Raw genomic sequence first — 19,522 nt, 5'->3', positions numbered from 1 at the left:
CGCCGAGTCCTGGTCGCAGCTGAGCGCTAGGCCAGGTGGATCTCACACCATGTTGATCAGCTTCCCAGCCTCCCCGCAACGCAGTGCCTGCTGCCTGTCCGATGGTGGAGATGGCGGCTCGGATGGGGACGTGCTTCCCCCCCTCCAGAAGCTGCCAAGCAGGAATTGAAGTCTGCCGCCATGCCTGCACCCTGGAGCTCTGGGAGAATCCACACCGCGGGGAGAGCCACCTGCCGCCCCTCGGAGAACAGAAGCCTGGCTGATCCTGCGCACACCTCCCCGTCAGCTCGTCTGCCTGCCCCGGGCTCACAGAACCCACCTCTGATGCTTACTGGTCTTGGAGCAGCTGGAAACTACAAATAAGCCCCCCTCCCCGCCCCCCACCACTCCACAGTGCCAGGCACACTGGGCGCCAGCTCTTGGGACAGTGGCAGGAGACGCCGCTGCCCTTTGGGGTGAATTCACAGCCCACTCTCCTTCCAGGAACACGCCAGCTGTTCCGACCCCGGGTCACGCGTGGTGTCCGAGATCCCAGGACTAGAATACAAAGGTGGTGGCAGGTTGGGCGAGCTCACCAGGTGGTACCACTCTTGTCCACTGGCCCCCCATCCAGGGGCAGATGTATGCGCCCCCTCCCTGCCTGAGATGGCCGCGTTTGTGCTGGGGGGTGGGGCTCCGGGTTGTGAGTTCACAACTGAACGAGTCGAGCCGGAGAGTCTGGCCTGCCCACTGGCCTGAAGGCGTGCCCGGTGGACTGTGTTGTGTCTGGAAATCGGCAGCATCCCAGGAGCCATTCAGGTCGGTCTTTGGAATACACTCTGGGCTCCGCCCACTACAACCTTAGCTTCCTCAATGAATCGGTGACACCGAATTGTCACGGAGCTTGTTTTTTTTAATAACTTTATTTTTCTGATTACAAACGAAAGATGTACTTCTGAAAAACGTAAATGCATAAGACATGTTATGACCAGGTTGAAGGCCCTTGTTTTAGGAAGAACAGGATGGAGGTGGACGGTGGCCTTGGCCTACAGGCTGCTGGGTGGGCCCTGCCAGCCCCCACCCCCACCCCTTGGCCCAGCGCCCTTCTGGGCCCCACCAGCCATATAAATGTGAAGGGGAAGGGCTGTTTGCCGCCAAAACTTAGGACGTGCCTTCCTTGCATGCCGCGTACGCTAGCTCAGAGGTTGTTTTCGAGCTGGATTCTGGCCCGTGAAGGACCCAGGTGGCCCCTCAGCTGACACTGGAGTGACCGATTCTCAGCACGGTCCGGGTAAGTGTGGAGAGCCACGGACAGCGGGCACGGCTGGTGGCAGCATGCGCCGTATTTCCATTTTCCGCTCCAGTTGTGAGGTCTGCTGGGAGGGGGGAGGTTGGGAGCTGCCGCCACGGGCAGGGGCTGGGCGTGGACGGGCGCCCCAGGCTTCCGCCTCCCCGACGCGGCCGCTCGCCCCTTCCTGCCGACCAGCCAGTCTCAGCTCAGTGCTCTGGGCCGGTTTTCTGGCCTGCTGACCCAAGTCCTTCCAGAATGCAGTTCGGCCGGATCCTTCAGGGTCTGAACACCGAAGGCTTTCCACTCCCAGGGATGTCCTGGGCCACAGCTTGTGTACACGAGGCTTTCTTCAGCAGTTGTTTTTTAAATAGTTTTCCCCCCGCTTATGGGTTGGGGCTACTTCCCAAGACCCCCAGGGGATGCCCAAAGCTGCGGATAGTACTGAACCCTATATATACTCTGGGTTTTACGATACCTTTTCCTAGAATACATGAGGAAGTTGGAGAAAGTCCAATATATAAATTAGGCACAGTAAGAAATTCACAATAATTAATAATAGAACAACTATAACAATATATTGTAATGAGATGGGAACATGGTCTCCCTCTCAAAATACCGTATTGTACTGCACCCACCCTTCTAGTGAGGATGTAAGATGATAAAATGCCCGCATGATGAAGGGAGGTGAATGGCGTGGGCCTGGTGATGTAGCTACTAGGCTGCTATTGATATGATACATCAGGAAGGTCACCTGCTTCTGGTCTGCAGTTGACCACACGGAACTGAAACCACGGACAAGGAGGTGGGGGCGGGGAGCTACTGTAATAGCAAAGATCAGAACACCTGGACAGCTCAGCTCTAGGGAATGAAAGGTACCCCCTCTTGGCAAACTGTCCTGCAGCTGTTTCCTGAAGAGAAGTGGGGACAAGTGGATTTACAAAAAGGATACATTTTATATACAGTAAGGTTTATTCCAGAGGTAGGGAGGAAGAGGTATGGGTGACACGTTTTAAATTAGTAAGTTTCTATTCGCTGTTTTGGGGGGAGTATCTTTTGTTTTTTATCTACATCAGCGATCCTTTCTGAGCAGGTGGCATCTCTGCTGTGCCACAGTCATCAGAGCGCCTGGCTTTGGGTCACGTGGTAAAGCTAAGTCAAGGACACGGATTGCCTCCTTTTGCCACTGTGGCCAGAGTCACGTTAAGACATTTAGACCCTGGGCTGAGCCCACAAGTGGCTCAGGTAGACTTGGAATGGCCCCTGCATGAAAGGGGCACATGGAACCGATCAGCAGCCCTTCTGGACGTTCACTGGGCCGGCCCAGCACTCAAGGTCCTGAAAAGGCTCTTAGCAAAACGACAATTTGTTTCCAGTGCTCTGGCTTAGCAGCTGAAAGTCCCAGACATCAATCTAGGGTAGGCGATGTAACACGAGCACCTCCTTTCTCTCTTTCTTAATTCACCCTGTTTTTTTCTTACTGGAATCATAGTGGGAGAACGTCTCGGAGCCACCTGAAGCCTGTGGCCTCCCCGGAGCCGGCCACGTATTGGCGTTTGGTCGTCTACCAAGAGGGTGTCTGGCTTCCAGACTGCTGCCCCCGCCGTGCCCAGCCGACCCTCCGGGGGATCCTGAAGAGCTCGGCTTGGTCAGACGCAGGCCTGGCACTGGGAGCCCCTTGCTGTGTCGGTGGGGGAGGGGCAAGGGCCACCAGTCTGGTTCCCGTGCGGGCCAGGCACGGCACACAGCAGTTACTCTGTACACCTGCCCGAGAGGTTGATATTATGTAGTTCCCCGCTTTACCAACAAGAATACCAGGGCCCCGCCTCTGTCTGCTCCAGGCTGCTCCCTTGCCAACACTCGGCTGCCATGACAGCTGCTCACAGCTCCCTGTGCACTGGTCCCCAAGCCAAGTGACCCGAATGGACCTTGGCTAAGCCAGTCTCCTGCCCTCTGAACCTCACCACAGCCTCTCCGTGGAGCCATCCGGCCGTCTGAAGGCCCCTATGGCAGGGCCCTCATGACCTCCAGAGGTAGTCCACGGTCCCGCATCCAGGGGCCCAGGCATGTCGTCTGTTCCATGTGCAGGCCCTCTGACAGAGGGGCACCTTGATCCCCTCCTTGTCCTGTACTCCTGGCCCAAAGGGGTGGGGCTCACCTCAGGAAACACCAGGACAGGAAGAGTGGCGGGGGTGGCCGCACCCTGAGCACTCAAGGCCCAAAGCCCTCCCCAGGCCCCACCTGTCATCTGTGGTGACAGAGGAAGTGTGCCCCTGGGGCGCCTGGGTGGCTCAGTCGGTTAAGCATCCGACTTCAGCTCAGGTCATGATCTCATGGTTCATGAGTTCAAGCCCCGCGTCGGGCTCTGTGCTGACAGCTCAGAGCCTGGAGCCTGCTTCAGCTTCTGTGTCTCCCTTTCTCTCTGACCCTCCCCTGCTTGCACTGTCTCTCCCTCTCAAAAGAAAACATTAAAAAAAAAAAAAAAAAAAAGGAAGTGAGCCCCTACCATGGCGCCTGTGGGGAGAGGCTCTTGCTTCCCTATCTTGGGGGGTGGGGGGTGGTGGTGATCTGATCCCCCATTTGTGGAGCCACAGGAGAGGCAAGGGAGTAGGGACCTCACGTTTCTCTGAACACTGGTGAGGCGGCTTGGGGGCGGCCCTCTCTGCCACAGAAAGTATAGTGGGGGCTTGAGAGTTCAGGCTTTTGGGGGGAAAAGTCCCTAACTGGTTGGCTCCCATTACGAAAGTGAAACCTCACACCTGGAATCCTGTAATACGGTCCCTCCGCGTAACCTACTTTCCAGTTAAATCCTAACGCCTCCAGGCTGATCCCGAGACCCGTACCAAGCTTCCAGGACTCCAAAGGCCTGCGCAGAAGAGCCCAGCACAAATCACACAGACGTTTGAGCTTTTCCTTTTATTCTCATTCATATTCTTTGAGGCATAGCTTTGCTTCAGCAAGGAGACCAAAGACAGGAGGGATGCCCGGGGGGCGGGGCGGCCCTCCCTCCCCACCTGTGCCAGGCTTCGGTGGGAACACGGGCGTCAGCAGGGAGCAGTTCCGGTTGGCACTGTGGAGGCCAGGCCCGCTCAGCCGGCTTCCCCGGGAAGGCACGGCCTCCGCTCTCCGGCCGGCCCAGCAGGGGCCAGTGGGACTCCCTTGCCTCCAGGCAAGGCGGGCAGCACAGGGAGCTTCGGCTCCCCCAGCAGGGGAAGGGGGCTCTCCCAGGGGCCTCTCTGCCCGAAGAGAAAAATGGCCCGGTTGGAGGGAAAGGGGCCTTCCCCTGAGGTATGAGGTGGGCAGCACGTCGGGCTGAACTCCTGCTCCAGGCTAGAGAGGGGAGCTCGACAAGCCAACTAGACACCAGGTGACGTCAGGAGATGAGGCCTTTAAATCAGCCCTAAAGCTGCAATCCGGGGGTGCCAGGTGACTCCGGCCCCTGGGGGACAAAACAAACGTGTCGAATTTACCATCCGGCACCAGAAGCCTCGAGATGCCTGCAGCTGGCACCCGAGGAAAGTGCTAACTCACCCTCTCGACAGAAAAACGGAGCTGCCTTTATCCCCTGCCTAGGACAGCAGAAGCCGTGTCTGTCAGTGCGTTCACTGCTGGTGACGGCGGACCGAGCCCAAGGTCCTAGGGTCGGCCTGAGGGCTGACGGGGCGCGAGTGGCCAGCGCTCTGGGCTGCCCCAGAGGCCCGGGCTTGGCGCTCCCAGGACTGCCGCCCGCTACATGCTAACCCCGTGGGCTTAGAGCACCCTCCTCTATTCTGGCTAAAGCAAGAGAAAAAGTGCTCTGCAAACTCCTGGAGGGGAGGCGCGCACAGCTCACCAGCTTCAGATCGAGCGCCGGCCGCCCTGTCCCTCCCCCCATTTAGAGCAGCCACTCAGGGGCCTGCAGGCCGCTGTAGAGCGCGTAGCCGATGTCGTCAATGTCCTCCTCTCGCAGGCCGCCCAGGAGGTTCACGCCGGGGTTGAGGTGGCAGGGCAGGCTGGCCCGCTCCAGGCTGNGCGGGTGGCAGAGGCAGACCCCGCACAGCAGCCGCAGCAGCCGCCGGCGCGTCCCGGCGTCGCGCTCGTCCAGGGCCTGCAGCCTGGCGGCCTCTGCGGGGTACAAGTCCTGCAGCCAGAGGTTTCCCGCCAGCCCCTCCAGGGGCCAGGCCAGCAGGGGGCGGTCTTCGGCGGCGGCACCAGTGACCGCCAGGAGCACGGCGACCGTGAGCTCCAGGCGCTCGTGCTGCACCTCGAGCAGCAGCTCCTCCGAGGCCACGCTGGGCCGGATCAGGCACCCGAGGAGGCCGCCGATGGCCGGCCAGTTGACGGAGGAGGCCAGGGCCTTGCGGAGCAGCTCGAGCAGGACACGGGAAGAGAGGTAGCCGCCCACCAGGAAGCGGTCCCAGGGGCTGCTCCCGCGGGCACGGAACTCGAGCTGAGTCCTGCGCACGGCCCAGCAGCGAGGGTCCCTGGCCACGGTGTCCACGCCGGGCACCAGGCTCCACAGGCCCACCTCCAGCACCAGGGGGACCAGGAGGCGCACGCGGTCGGCGGTCCCCGCCTGGAACCCGTCGTACAGCGGCCCGCCGGGCACAAGGGCCCCGAAGGGCAGCTCTGGGAATTTGTTCCGCAAGTAGGCCTGCAGCTCAAGGGCGATGTCACCGGCCAGCTGCTTGGCCAGAGCCACGTGGGCCTCTGGGACGGTCACGTGGTCCCGCTCGAACGCCAGCAGCTTCTCCTGGAACGTCAGGCACAGCGGTGCTGGGGAGCTCGGCTGAGACAACGGCTGAGGCTCGGTGCCTGATGACCCCTCTGCAGAACGAAAGGTTGGGAACTGGGTCAGGCGGCCCCGTGAGGAGCCAAGAGAGCTCTGCTCAATTACTAGCCGTGTGACCCTCCTGGGCCTGGTTTTCTTCACCTGTGAAACGACCACCTGAGAGGGCACCCAGCTCAAGGCCTCACGTATAGGGAGCATGTGGTGACAAGTCCTCATTGCCCCACATCCCCCCACCCTAAAACAGTGTCATGTAGAGCAGGAAAGCAGGTTCTTGGCCTCAGTTTCCCCACGCGGGGCCCCTCACTGTTGTAACGCTGCTGCCATGCTCTGGTGCCACCCTCCAAGTCCTCGTCTTGGTGGCTGGAGCCTTGACACCACCCAGGAGGTTAGCAGGGCAGAGAAACACGCCACCATTACCCACGCGGGGAGCACACGCCCTGGAGGAGGAGGAACTTCCCACAGGTCACACAGGGCAGTCAAGGCGGAGTCTGGGTTGCAGCTCCCAAATGTGACCACCAGAGGGGGGCCTACCCAGGTTTTGGGGGGAAGGGTTGCCTCTCACCAGGGGCAGATGGCTCGGGGGCAGGGAGCGACGCTGGCTGGCTGAGGGCAGCAGGGGGGGTCCGGGGCTGCAGGCGTGGCGTGGCCTTGAGTAGGGTCAGTTCTTTCCAGCTCTCCTCCAGGGATGTGGTGTCCCCTTTGGCATCATCCTCATCTCGAGGGCTGGTGGCTCTGTCAATGAGCTGCAGGCAGAGTGACACGGATCAGAGCATCTGATCCTGGGCATCCGTGCCAAGGCAGAGCCAACCAGGTTCCCGGGGTAGAGAAACAGGTGCCAGCCCTGGGCTGTCCGCACAATCCCCTGGGGCCCCACTGCAGGCCCAGCCCTGCTGTCTTCTGGGAGAAGGACAACCATCCCCAGGTAGAAGTGGCTCAGCCTGGTCTTACCCGCTTCACAGCCAGGGTAGCAATTCCCAGCACGGCGGCGCCACCGACGCCCAGCACCAGGCGGGCATTGGCCAGGAGGAAGTCCACAGTGCTGCCCAGGACCTCGTCACGTTGTCTCCCTCGTTTCTGGGAGAACTCTGCCATGGTCTGTCTGCCTATAAGAGAGCAGGGTGCAGGGACAGCTCGGTGGGGGTGGCCAGGATGGGAGTGGGACAGACCCCATCTTGCTGGGGTCGCGGAGAGTAGAGCCCATGAGAGGTGACCCTGGGAATTTCTCAGGAGGAAGGGTTTCTTGGGAGGAGATGGGGAGCTGCCTGAGTCCTCCTCCTCCAAACCCGCAAATCACCCACCCACCCTCTGGACAGGGGAGTTCATGTAGAAAGGCCCTGAGACTTCTGGCTGGTCAGAGAAGGACCGCCTGCATCACCTAAAGCGGGTCTTATCACCACCGCCATCGTAGGGAGAAACAGGCTGCCAGACCACACAGGGACCGGTGGGGACTCAGACCCACGACCGCGAAGCTTCCTGACTCTCCCACCCCCAGCGTCCAGTCTCCTGGGGCCTATGGCCAGGTCCCAGAGGCTGCTTCATCCTGGTTCCTAACCAGGGCAGCAGGGAACCGAGGCCTAAAGAAGACACAAGCTGGAGTCCCAGGCAGCCTGCCCTGGAGGGCCCCTCAGGCCTTTGAGGGAACCTCAGTGAAGCTCAAGGGGCCAGTTACCCCCACATCTCAACAGGGTAACCCCCAGAGGCAGAGCTATCAAGTCAAAGGATGGGAGGAACGAGATGGCCCAGGCCGCCCAGGGAGGAAGCCACTCCTCAACAGGTAGGGGCCAGTCAAGGCTGAAGACCGGGCTGTAGGGGCAAGCGAACAAGGTTTCTCTAAAGAGCCCAATCAGAGAACTGGCAGGTGCATCTCTGGGCCCCTCAGGTTTGGAACAATTACAGGGGCGGGGCCGGCGAGGGGCGGGGCAGCTGTCCTCAGAGGCTGGGAGCGGAAGCAGCTGAGAAAGTAAGAGGAGGGTGGAAGCCCCAGCTGTCTGTTCACCTGTAAAACAGCACAGGCGGCAGTGAGGAAGGATTCACAAGCGAGGAGCCCAGACCTGTAGGGTTGGGTAGGCCGGGCACTTGGGAAGCGGAGACAGAGATCCTTCCCAGGCCCAGGCCACCAAGCTCCAGCCTCGGGTTTTTCCAGGCGAAATCCTGCCCTCAGGCCCTGAGAGCTGAGGGGATGTGTAACCCAGGCACAAGCTCGGAACCGGTCACATACCAGGCAGAACCTGACCAGGCAGAACCGTCTCCGTGCAGATGCCTGAGCACATGACCGTGGGCCCAGAGCCACCTTGGGCACCAAGAACTTCTGCCCTCCCTGCCCGGCTGTGGGTGCCCATGGCTCAGTTGCCAGGAGACGAGATGCCTAGAGCAGCTAAAGCCTGAATCACTGCGAGACTCAGACCCAACACCCGCCCCCAATTTGGCCAGACTAAAAATAGGACAAGAGGGCTCTGGGGCTGAGTTGGTCAAAGGCTAGGGTGGTGACCCGCCAATGCCCTGGAGCCATTTTTAGTCTCCTTATCGGTGACCAATACTGTCACCCATTTCCAGAGAAACCAAGAATCCGCTCGAAAACTGTAAAGCGCTTTAAATACCTCCTATCTGAAGTGGACTCGGCCCAACCCTTGGCGGGGTGGCGCAGGCCCCAGACCGAAGCCTTCCAACTCCCAGAAGGGGGAGGGGGCGCGGGTGGTTAAAAATAACCGGACTCGGGGCTGCCGGGCCCCACAGCGCCCTGAGGTGCCGCCCGTCTTTCCCCTCCTCCGCCACACCTGCTGCCCAGGGCCAGGGCTGAGCGGCCGCGCAGCAAACCCTGGTGGGCTTGCCAGGGCCCCTTTCACCGTGATGGCACCCAGGCCCTGCGAAATGCAGAGCGGTGCCCTAGACGTGATGGGGCGGGGTCGACATTCGAACTCCAGCCAGAAGCCCAAAGCCCTTCCCTCGTTCCCGGGCCTTGACCTGGGGCCCCGGCGGAGACCACGCCCCCGACCTGCGTCCGACGCACGCTCCACGCCCGGGACTGGGTGACCGGGGCCGCCCCGTCACACTCCGGCTGTACGTGCGTTGCGGCTTCAGCACAGCGACCGAAGGACAGAGCGGGTCAACTTGGGCCCCTGAGCACGGACCCGCCTGGGAATGGAACTTGGAGGACCCGGGAACCGAACACCGAGGCCTCGGGGGCGGCCTCTGACCTCAGACGCCTGCAGACAAGCAAGACCTGGCTCCAATCGGAGCGCCCGGGGCCCCGCCCACGTTCCAAAATACTGCGCGGCTTAACCAATGATAAGTAGGCCACACCCCCTCTCCGGCAATCGCGTCCCTCTTGGGCGGGACTCTTGGATGCAGTGCAGATTTAAAGGCGCAGGGCCGAGTTCCCCACTCGAGACCCGGCGGTGCGGTGGTAGTGATTCGAGTTTGGAAGGAGCCAGTCCCAAGGGCCCGTTGTGAAGGCGTGTGTGCTTGCATATGAGGCAGCGGTGTGGAGAAAGCTATCTGAATTTACGTTCTTTCCCGGGCTTGCAAACAGGTGTTACCTGGCCCCAAGGTCCGCTTACCTGACCCTTTAGGTCACCTCTGAGAGTGCTTGGTGGCTTCGTTATTTTATGTTAGCCCGCTGGCACACAGCGTGACTCGAGGCTACCCCTGCCACCTGTTCCGTGTGACCTTGTGAGGGCCACTTCTCCATTCTGGCGTCAGTTTGCTCTCCTGTAAAATGGGTATTCAAGGCCGCCGCCTCTTCTGTGAAGGATGATTATGCATGTAACCTGTGGCTCATTCGGCGTTTATTTATTGGGGACCTACTATATGCTGGCTGGTGGAGGGGGCAAGGAAGTAAAGAGGTAAGGGTGGTTGTTGACTCTAAGCGGTGGGAATAATAATAATGTGCCACTTATTGAGCGCCTGCTGCATGCTCCAAGCTACACCTGCGTTTACTTGTTCCTCGAGACAACCTTAGGAAGCATTTCACAGGTGAGAAAACGGAGGCCGGGAGCAGGCTTGGGTTTTTCCCAGAGTCCTGCTATCATTGGTCGCCATGCAGGGCCCAGTGCGGGGAAAGAAGCTCCCGGGGCTCTGCGTCCCTGGGGCCTGGGTCCATAATCTCTCCAGAGGTCAGGGCCTACATCAGCTGATGCAGCAGCCCAGGGGAAATAGCCTGGAGCTGCAGGGCCTGTGACACCCCTCCCCCTCCATAGGTCGCTGGAATTTAGCCCGGAGGTTTTGAAGCCTTCGGGACCACAGGGATAGCCCGGACTTTTTTCGAGGCCTCTCGTGTCAGTGAACATGCGGGGAAACTGAGGCCCAGGGAGACCTAACGCATCCGGATGGCCCGGCGCTTCCCTGCAGCAAGCCGCGTGCGCGGGCAGGCGAGGGNGGGGGGGGGAGGGTCTGGGCCAGCCAGGGCTGGATGGTGGCCTGGGGGTCTGTGAGCTTCTGCTCCCGCCTCCCCAGCCCTCCTTCCCCGCCCCTGTGAGGTCACACGCCCAAGCCAGGCCCTGACTCACGGCCGGCTTTGCTGCGGCTGTTGGTGGAGCACAGTCACCACTGCCCTGTCCCTGCCACCGCCACCCCATCCTGTGTGGTCTTGGGCAAGTCACTTCCCCTCTCAGAGTCTGGGTTTTCTTATCCGGCGCAGGTGCTGTAAAGTAGAGGCATGTAGTTGATGTGGAGACTGCCGGACAGGCGTGTGAAGCCTTGGGGTGGCGGCTGTCTGAACAGCAGCTGACCTGGTAGACTAGGGCCACAAGGACCTGGGCCCCAGCCTTCCAGCCAGTTGGTGGGTGAGGGGGTTCTAGAGAGTCAAGGATGAGGTGGACGGTGCTGGTGACCAGAGGAGTGGAAGGGAGAGCTGGCCCAGTACAGGAGAGGTCAGCCAGGGGCAGCAGGGTGGGTAAGCAAGCAGACCGAGGCCGGGGTCAGTGTCGTGTCAGCCGGGGTCTTCGGGGTTGGGGGCCCCAAGGCTTTGACTGTGGTTGGGTTAGGCCCAGGCTGAGGAGGCAGGCAGGTCCTTCCTGCATTTACCCACATGTGCACACACCTTTGACTCAGGGCCCAGGTGGCCGCACCACTTTCCTCAGTGCCCATCCCTACCGTCCTCACCTGAGGTCTCCACTGTCCTCTCCAGACTGGGAGAGTCTGAGTCGCCAGCTGAAAATGTGGCTGTAGGGGAATGGGGACACCGGCCGAGGGCACTGCAGGCACATGATGCCTCTGACTGCCTCACATAAGGGCCAGGGATACTGAGGCAGGCATTCGAATGTGGGGGACGAAGACATGAACAAGGCTGAGCCTGTGCCGGATGGGGAACTGGGGCCTGGCACAGGATACTGATGGCAGCTTAAGGACACAGGCAGGGCCTAGTTGGAGGGTCANAGCTGGGCACCGGGATGCCCCCTGGAACAAGCCAGTTCCATCCTGTCCCTTTTAGGGCTCAGGATCCAACAAGAGACCTTAGGCCAAGAGCCATCCTGATAATTGCTCAGTCCCCAAACTTTTGTCACCAGGGGCTTTTATTAGCCCTGTTACATTGATGAGGAAGTTGAGGCACAGAGTGGCAAAGTGACTTGCCCAGGGTCACACGGCTGGTGCGAGGTGGCTCCGTTGCTCTCCAAAGGCTCCCATGCAAACGGGCAACACAGAGGGTGGTGGAGCAGGGGTGTCCCTCACCCAGACCGGTCTCCCCATGACCCCCCCCCCAGGGTGGCTACTTCCCTGAGAATGTCAAGGCCATGACCAGTCTGCGATGGCTGAAGCTGAACCACACGGGCCTCTGCTACCTCCCAGAGGAGTTGGCGGCCCTGCAGAAGCTGGTAAGGGGCTTCGGGCAGTCAGGGAGGGTCCCTGTGGATTGGGCGGGGCCAGGTGGGCAGGCCTATGCGGAAGGCATTTGACATAGGGGAAGATGCTGACGGCCATGAGATGGAGTGAGCGCCCTTTCCTGGGAGGTATGCAAGAAAAGGCCACTGTGTGAGGGAGGGAGAGAGGCTGCAAGAGGTGGACTGGGCCTATGTGGCTCAGGGGCCCCCTGGATGGTGGAAGGTTCTGGTGGCAGTAGGGGACACTGTAGATACCTTGCCCACACTGCTGAGCCTCTGCTCCCCTGTCCTGGCCCAGGAGCACTTGTCTGTGAGTCACAACAACCTGACTACGCTTCACGGGGAGCTGTCCAGCCTGCCGTCACTGAGGGTGAGTGCTGCCGGGGGCTGGCAAGCTTGGGTGTTGGGACCAGAGTCCAGCCAGTGGTGTGAGGGCTGGGCCAAACCCCAGGCTGGACCAGCACATCTGTCCATCCCGTGTCAGACTCAGGGGCCTTTGCCCTAAAGGGGAAGGGGCACCATAATGCCCTGCGTTAAGTAACGCATGGGGGCAGGGGGAACATAAAAAAACCCAAATCCAAAGCAACAAGTACAATAATAACAGTTGATACCAGCCAAGCACTGTTCCATCTCTTCTCTGTGGGTTTTTCCAATAATCCTGACCTTCACCAAGTTCACAGATGCAGACCCTTGGCTGTAGAGCCAGGTCACTTGCCCGAGGCTGAGGTCACTCGGCCAGGCAGGGGTGGAGCTGGGGTAGAGTGCGGTTTGGCCAGAGAGGTCCTCTCGCCCCTCAGCTCTCCGTGCAGCCTCTGCCGTCCTGGAACACGAGGCCCCCCATCCAGACCCTTCGGGCTTGAGTCCAAGCCCAGAGCCCTGAGCTGTTAAGAGCACAGCGTCTGGGCTTGGGCTGCCTGAATTCTAATCTGGGCCCTGCTGCTTCCTGGCTGCATGACCTTGGACGAGGCCCTTCCATGTTCTGGGGCGGGTTCAGTGGGTGACTATGGGAAGAGGCAGTGCGGCGAGGCAGGGCGCAGACCTGAGGGCGGAAGGAGAATCGGTATCACGGCACAGCCCTCTGGCCTGTTCTCTCTCCCCCTCAGACCTTCATCTACACAGGAGGTTTCGGCCCTAAGAGGAGGAAAACCCTTGTCCTCAGGCCGCGCTCTGATTTCTCTTTGGTCCATCCCCCTCCCTCTGACCTAAAAACTCTGCTTCAGAGCTACACACTTATCTTGCTCTCTGGACTTGGGAAGAAGAGGAATTGTTCACTCAGAAAGGGTTCCCTGAGTCTGCTGTGCTGTGCTGGGTTCCAGGGCACATTTGAGCTGGGCTTTGAGGTGTGAATAGGAGCTCACCTAGGGAGGGCTAGGAAGAGCTCTCCAGGTAGAGGGACTGTGAGCAAAAGTCAGGGTGGGACAGCACTCGAGCCTGGCTTCTGGTGGGTTTCCTGAGGAGGTGTCCACCCCGATCTCTCTGCTGCTTCCTGGGGGTGGACGCCAGGAATCATGGGCCCTCATGGTTTGTCCCCAGGCCATCGTGGCTCGAGCCAACAGCCTGAAGAACTCCGGAGTCCCCGATGATATCTTCAAGCTGGATGATCTCTCGGTTCTGGTCAGTGGTTACCCATCCACCTGGCGCCTGTGCTGGCCCGCCCCTCGGTCCCTGTCTGTCACGGTGGTCCCTGGGGCCACTGCTATATCGTTTGATAGATGGAGAAACTGAGGCTTAGAGTGCCTTGCCTGAGCTCGTTCATTGAGTCAGATCCCTAACCTGGGCACCCTTCTTCTTGGGGTCCCGACTGTGTCCCTTTTGGCCCCTCAGCCCCTCCTTCCTCAGACCCCCACCTGATCCCTAAGGCTGGCCCTGACACCCCTGACCTGGCCTCACCTCCTCTACCCAGGACTTGAGCTACAACCAGCTGACAGAGTGCCCGCGGGAGCTGGAGAACGCCAAGAACATGCTGGTGCTGAACCTCAGCCACAACAGGTGCCTGTTGGCCGGGGGGCGGGGGGGGACTGCACCCCAGGGCTGCGTGCATCCGGGAGGTGTGCCTCTGGCACTGACCACTGCCCCTCCCCGGCCCCCTGCCTGCAGCATCGACACCATCCCCAACCAGCTCTTCATCAACCTCACCGACCTGCTGTATCTGGACCTCAGTGAGAACCGTCTAGAAAGCTTGCCCCCACAGATGCGCCGCCTGGTGCACCTGCAGACGCTGGTGCTCAATGGGAACCCGCTGCTGCACGCACAGCTCCGGTGGGCGCCTCCTCACACCACCCCCGAGCCCCCCCTGGGGAATCTGGCCTGGTCCCTTGACTCGCCAGGAGCCCCGGCCCTTCCCGCCTCGGGCCCCCACTGCACCCCCACCCCTCTTGTGTGGGCTGGGCCCCTCAGCCCCCATCTTTCCTCAGTATCAGGCCCTTCCTCAGTCCTGAGTCCTGTCTATGCCACCCCCCAGCCGCCCTTGACCTTGTCCTCTGAGACCCTCTCGGCCCCGTGCGCTTGGGCCTCTGCCCCTGGCCTGAGCAGCCGCGTCTCCCTGCAGGCAGCTCCCGGCTCTGATGGCCCTGCAGACCCTGCACCTGCGGAACACACAGCGCACCCAGAGCAACCTCCCCACCAGCCTGGAGGGCCTGAGCAACCTCGCAGGTTGGCAGCCCTGGGTGATCTCGGGCTCCGGTCCCCTCGGGTCCTCTGCTCCCTTATGGTGGGAGGGTAGACCCTGCTTGTCTGACTGCCTCCCGGAGGGAAAAGGACTCAGTTACGTTAACGAGTTCTTTCCTTACTGTGACACCATGACAGCTAGCGGTCACACCAGATCACGAGCGTTGCCTTTTTCTTGTATCTTTTTCTTTTTAATTTACATCCACGTTAGGTAGCACACAGCGCAGCAATGATTTCAGGAGTAGATTCCTTAATGCCTCTTCCCATTTGGCCCATCCCCCCCTCCCAGAACCCCCCCCAATAACCCCCGTTCTCCATATTTAAGAGTCTCTTACGTTTTGTCCCCCTCCCCGGTTTTATAGTATTTTTGCTTCCCTTCCCTTATGTTCATCTGTTTTGTATCTTAAATTCGTTACGTGAGAGAAGTCATATGATATTTGTCTTTCTCTAACTAATTTCGCTTAGCTTAATACCCTCTCGTTCCATCCACGTAGTTGCAAATGGTAAGATTTCGTTCTCTTTGATTGCCGAGTAATACTCCATTGTATATCTATACCACATCTTCTTCTTTTTTTAAGTGTTTTTATTTATTTCTGAGAGAGAGAGCGTGAGCAGGGGAGGGTCAGAGAAAGAGGGAGACACAGAATCAGAAGCAGGCTCCAGGCTCTGAGCTGTCAGCACAGAGCCCAATGTGGGGCTCGAACCCACGAACTGTGAGATCATGACCTGAGCCGAAGTCGGACGCTCAACCCACTGAGCCACCGGGAGCCCTAATATACCAAATGTTCTTTATCCATTTATCTGTCGATGGACATTTGGGCTCTTTCCATACTTTGCTTATCATCAATAGCGCTGCTATAAACATTGGGGTGCATGTGCCTCTTCGAAACAGCACACCTGTATCCCCTGGATAAATACCTAGTAGTGCAATTGCTGGGTCATAGGGTCATTCTATTTTTAATTTTTTGAGGAACCTCCATACTGTTTTCCAGAGGGGCTGCAACAGTTTGCATTCCCACCAGCGGTGCAAAAGGGTTCCTCTTTCTCTGAATCCTCACCAACATCTGCTGTTGCCTGAGTTGTTCATGTTAGCCATTCTGACAGGTGTGAGGTGGTATCTCATTGTGGTTTTGATTTGTATTTCCCTGATGATGAGTGACATTGAGCATTTTTTCGTGTGTCGGTTGGCCATCTGGAGGTCTTCTTTGGAGAAGTGTCTATTCATGTCTTTTGCCCATTTCTTCACTGGATTATTTGCTTTTTGGGTGTTGAGTTTGATAAGTTCTTTATAGATTTTGGATACTAACCCTTTAGCTGATATGTCATTTGCAAATATCTTCTCAGTTCTGTCGGTTTCCTTTTAGTTTTGCTGATTGTTTCCTTCTCTGTGAAGCAGCTTTTTGTCTTGATGAGGTCCCAATAGTTCATTTTTGCTTCGGTTTCCCTTGTCTCTGGAGACGTGTTGAGTAAGAAGTTGCTGCGGCTGAGGTCAAAGAGGTTTTTGTCTGCTTTGTCCTCGAGGATTTTGATGGCTTTCCGCCTTACATTTAGGTCTTCCACCCATTTTGAGTTTATTTTTGTGTCTGGTGTAAGAAAGTGGTCCAGGTTCATCTTCTGCATGTCGCTGCCCAGGTCTCCCAGCACCACTTGCTGAAGAGACTGTCTTTATTCCATTGGATATTCTTTCCCGCTTTGCTCAGAGATGAGTTGGCCATACGTTTGTGGGTCTGTTTCTGGGCTCTCTGTTCTGTTCCATTGATCTGAGCGTCTGTTTTTGTGCCAGTAATGAGCGCTGGCTTTATGGCTAGACTCAGTGGTGTGAGGAAGTCTTTCCAAACAGAGAAACTGAGGCTCAGAGAGATTAAGTCACTGGCTTCAGGCCGCAGAGCCTGGAGGTGGGGATGGGGGTGGGGCTCACATCGGGGCTGGCTGCCCCCGGAGCGGGCCGCGGGGGCCCCAGCTGACACAGCCCACTCTGCACCCCAGACGTGGACCTTTCCTGCAATGACCTGACACGGGTGCCCGAGTGCCTGTACACCCTCCCCAGCCTGCGCCGCCTCAACCTCAGCAGCAACCAGATCTCGGAGCTGTCCCTGTGCATCGACCAGTGGGTGCATGTGGAGACCTTGAACCTGTCCCGCAACCAGCTCACCTCGCTGCCTGTACGTCCGGGCCTGGGGAGGGGAGAGGGATGGCTGCCGAGCTGCCCCGGCCCCTGCCCCTGACTCCCAGCCGCGTCTCCCCTCCAGTCAGCCATCTGCAAGCTGACCAGGCTGAAGAGGCTGTACCTGAACTCCAACAAGCTGGATTTCGATGGGCTGCCCTCGGGCATCGGCAAGCTGGCCAACCTGGAAGAGTTCATGGCCGCCAACAACAACCTGGAGCTGATCCCTGAAAGCCTCTGCAGGTGCTGGGCCGAGTGGGGGCTGGGAGACCTAGGGCATAGAAAACCCCAGAATCATAGACCCGCCCCCTGCAATCCCTGCACATCGTGCAACATGGGTGGGTTAGCTCAGCTTTATGGATCAAGACCCAAGTCCTGTGCCAGCATGAGTTTGGGACCCAGCGCCAGCCCTCCTTCTGGAGGTCACCGTGTCCACTGGCATGGCCTCCTCACGACTCTGCAAAGTCCTTCAGGCAGAGAACCGAGGACCCTCAGTGGCTTCCAAGCTAATTTAAGGACAGAATATGGTGGGGTTTTTTTTATTTAAGTATATTTGTTTACTTTTTAAGAGGAAGAGAGCACAATCGGGAGGGGCAGAGAGAGAGACACGGAATCTGAAACCAGCTCCAAGCTCTGAGCTGTCAGTACAGAGCCTGACATGGGGCTCAAACTCGGAAGTGGTGAGATTATGACCTAGGCTGAAGTCGGACCCTTAAACAACTGAGCCACCCAGGTGCCTCTAAACCCAGTGGTTTCTTTTTTTTTTTTTTTTTTTTTTTAGTTTATTTATTTTTGAGAGAGAGAGAGCATGAGCAGGGAAGGACCACCAGAGAGAGAGAGAGTCACAGAATCTGAAGCAGGCTCCAGGCTCTGAGCTGCCAGCACAGAGCCCGATGCGGGGCTCGAACTCATGAGCTGCGAGATCATGACCTGAGCCGAAGTTGGACACTTAACCAACTGAGCCACACAGGCACCTCCCCCACCGTGGCTTCTTAACTAGACGGGCTACTCAATTTCTCTGGCCTTCCCCAGCTCCCCATCTCTGGAACCAGAAGTTTCCCTGCCTCCCTCCCAACCTCATCTGTCCCCTCCCTGAGGCTTGGCTCTGTCCTCACAGGTGCACAAAGCTGAGGAAACTTGTCCTGAACAAGAACCGCCTGGTGACCCTCCCAGAGGCCATCCACTTCCTGACAGAGATCGAGGTCTGGGCTGGGCAGGCTGGGCCCATGGAGAGGGGAGGAGGGGAGGGCAGAGGTGCAGGCAGACCCTCAGGAAAGCGCGCACAAAGCAGTGTCACTGGGGTGGGGATACCCAGCAGAGGCCCCCTGGAGGCGTGGCAGGGCCACAGTTGGGAGAAGGTGAATCGCCTCCCCGTGTCCATCTGATACTTGATGGCATCATTTTAGCCCCACGACCAGCCTCCAAGGTGCCGTTTTACAGATGGGAAAGCCGGAGGCCACGCGGGGCAGGCGCAGAGCTGGGGTGGGAAAGAGCCCGGGCGTCTGCAGNCCCCCCCCCCCCCCCCCCCCACGAGGCAGGTCCTGGACGTGCGGGAGAATCCTAGCCTGGTCATGCCTCCCAAGCCCGCTGACCGCGCGGCCGAGTGGTACAACATCGACTTCTCGCTGCAGAACCAGCTGCGGCTGGCAGGCGCGTCCCCTGCTACGGTGGCTGCGGCAGCAGCTGGTAAGCAGGGGATGTCTGGCCTGGGAGCCAGGGGCACGTTTCTCCCGGCCTCAACTTATCCATCTGTCTATGGGGTGGGACACACACTGCTTCTTAATCCTGGGGGGTTGGGTTGGTCTCTGGTTGGCTGGGTGCCCAAGGGCCCAGCTGTTTACTCCTCCTCAAAGCAGGAAGTGGGCCCAAGGACCCTCTGGCTCGGAAGATGCGACTGCGGAGGCGCAAGGACTCAGCCCAGGATGACCAGGCTAAGCAGGTGCTGAAGGGCATGTCAGATGTGGCCCAGGAGAAGAACAAAAAGCAGGAGGTAAGCCAGGCCAGGGGTTGGGACAGGACAGGTGTCCCTGGGCTCTTCTTAAGACAGTGTGACCCAGGCCTAGAGGGCGAGTGGGTCCTGGGTAGAGAGAACAGTCCATGCAAAGGCCCTGAGGTGGGTCCATGAAGAGACCAGCCTGAGTGTCTGTGATGAGGCAAGCTATGCCTTGTGACTGTGACCCCAGGAAAGTACTGACACCCGAGCCCCTGGGGGCAAGGCCCGGCGCTGGGACCAGAGCCTGGAGAAGCCACGCCTTGACTACTCTGAGTTCTTCACGGAGGACGTGGGCCAGCTGCCTGGCCTGACCATCTGGCAGATAGAGAACTTTGTGCCTGTGCTGGTGGAGGAAGCCTTCCACGGCAAGTTCTATGAGGCCGACTGCTACATTGTGCTCAAGGTGAGGGTTGGGCATGTTGTTGGGGGTTAGGACCCCCCAGTAAGCTTGGCTCAGAGTCCCTCGCGCCAGTTTTGTTCACCGAGGCAAGGTGGGGGGGGGGGTTTGCAAAGGAGATGGGTGGGGATGCCCCAGTCAGAGGTGTGGCAGTGCCCCCCACCCACCGTGGGACTGGGGAGTCTGTGGCAGCTAGAGTGGCCTCTGTGGGGGTGACCTGGGGAGCCAGGACGCCCTGGCCAGGGCTGACACGGCCTCTGCTGCCCCCCGCCCCCCAGACTTTTTTGGATGACAGTGGCTCACTGAACTGGGAGATCTACTACTGGATCGGCGGGGAGTCTACGCTGGACAAGAAGGCTTGCTCTGCCATCCATGCGGTGAACCTGCGTAATTATCTCGGGGCCGAGTGCCGCACTGTGCGGGAAGAGATGGGCGACGAGAGCGAAG

General features: G+C 59.1%; 2 protein-coding genes across 6 annotated transcripts in view; one reads left to right on the top strand and one right to left on the bottom strand.

Moving 5' to 3' along the window:
* Nucleotides 1–4,164: 4,164 nt before the first annotated feature.
* On the bottom strand, nt 4,165–9,294 carry MIEF2 (mitochondrial elongation factor 2). Of its 5 annotated transcripts, XM_077746859.1 has the most exons (5): nt 9,031–9,294; nt 6,987–7,141; nt 6,601–6,781; nt 5,100–6,073; nt 4,165–4,706 (listed from the first exon to the last, which is right to left on the bottom strand). In XM_077746859.1, exons 2-4 carry the CDS (start codon nt 7,128–7,130, stop codon nt 5,142–5,144), a joined length of 1,257 nt encoding a protein of 418 aa, XP_077602985.1. In that variant the 5' UTR covers nt 7,131–7,141; nt 9,031–9,294; the 3' UTR covers nt 4,165–4,706; nt 5,100–5,141. The 5 variants fall into 5 exon arrangements, with proteins under 5 accessions (XP_077602985.1, XP_077602984.1, XP_077602981.1 ...); XM_077746858.1 differs by having other exon boundaries at nt 4,165–6,073; nt 9,000–9,294; XM_077746855.1 differs by having other exon boundaries at nt 4,165–6,073.
* Nucleotides 9,295–11,731: 2,437 nt separating this feature from the next.
* FLII (FLII actin remodeling protein) overlaps nt 11,732–19,522 on the top strand; it is a gene marked incomplete at its 5' end in the record, with an annotated part of 14,257 nt that continues 6,466 nt past the window's right edge. The window contains 13 exons of the mRNA XM_077746873.1: nt 11,732–11,848; nt 12,153–12,224; nt 13,388–13,468; nt 13,758–13,843; nt 13,952–14,113; nt 14,403–14,506; nt 16,508–16,683; nt 16,771–16,928; nt 17,803–17,887; nt 18,224–18,371; nt 18,539–18,675; nt 18,869–19,081; nt 19,354–19,521. Coding sequence (XP_077602999.1) covers nt 11,732–11,848; nt 12,153–12,224; nt 13,388–13,468; nt 13,758–13,843; nt 13,952–14,113; nt 14,403–14,506; nt 16,508–16,683; nt 16,771–16,928; nt 17,803–17,887; nt 18,224–18,371; nt 18,539–18,675; nt 18,869–19,081; nt 19,354–19,521 — 1,707 coding nt within the window. The remainder of the gene's footprint in view (nt 11,849–12,152; nt 12,225–13,387; nt 13,469–13,757; nt 13,844–13,951; nt 14,114–14,402; nt 14,507–16,507; nt 16,684–16,770; nt 16,929–17,802; nt 17,888–18,223; nt 18,372–18,538; nt 18,676–18,868; nt 19,082–19,353; nt 19,522) is intronic.

This window comes from Crocuta crocuta, unplaced genomic scaffold, assembly GCF_008692635.1.
Source record: "Crocuta crocuta isolate KB4526 unplaced genomic scaffold, BGI_CrCroc_1.0 scaffold139, whole genome shotgun sequence".
NCBI classification, from domain to species: domain Eukaryota; kingdom Metazoa; phylum Chordata; class Mammalia; order Carnivora; family Hyaenidae; genus Crocuta; species Crocuta crocuta.
Note: the sequence above shows the minus strand (reverse complement) of the source record. Positions and strands in the feature narration are given on the sequence as shown.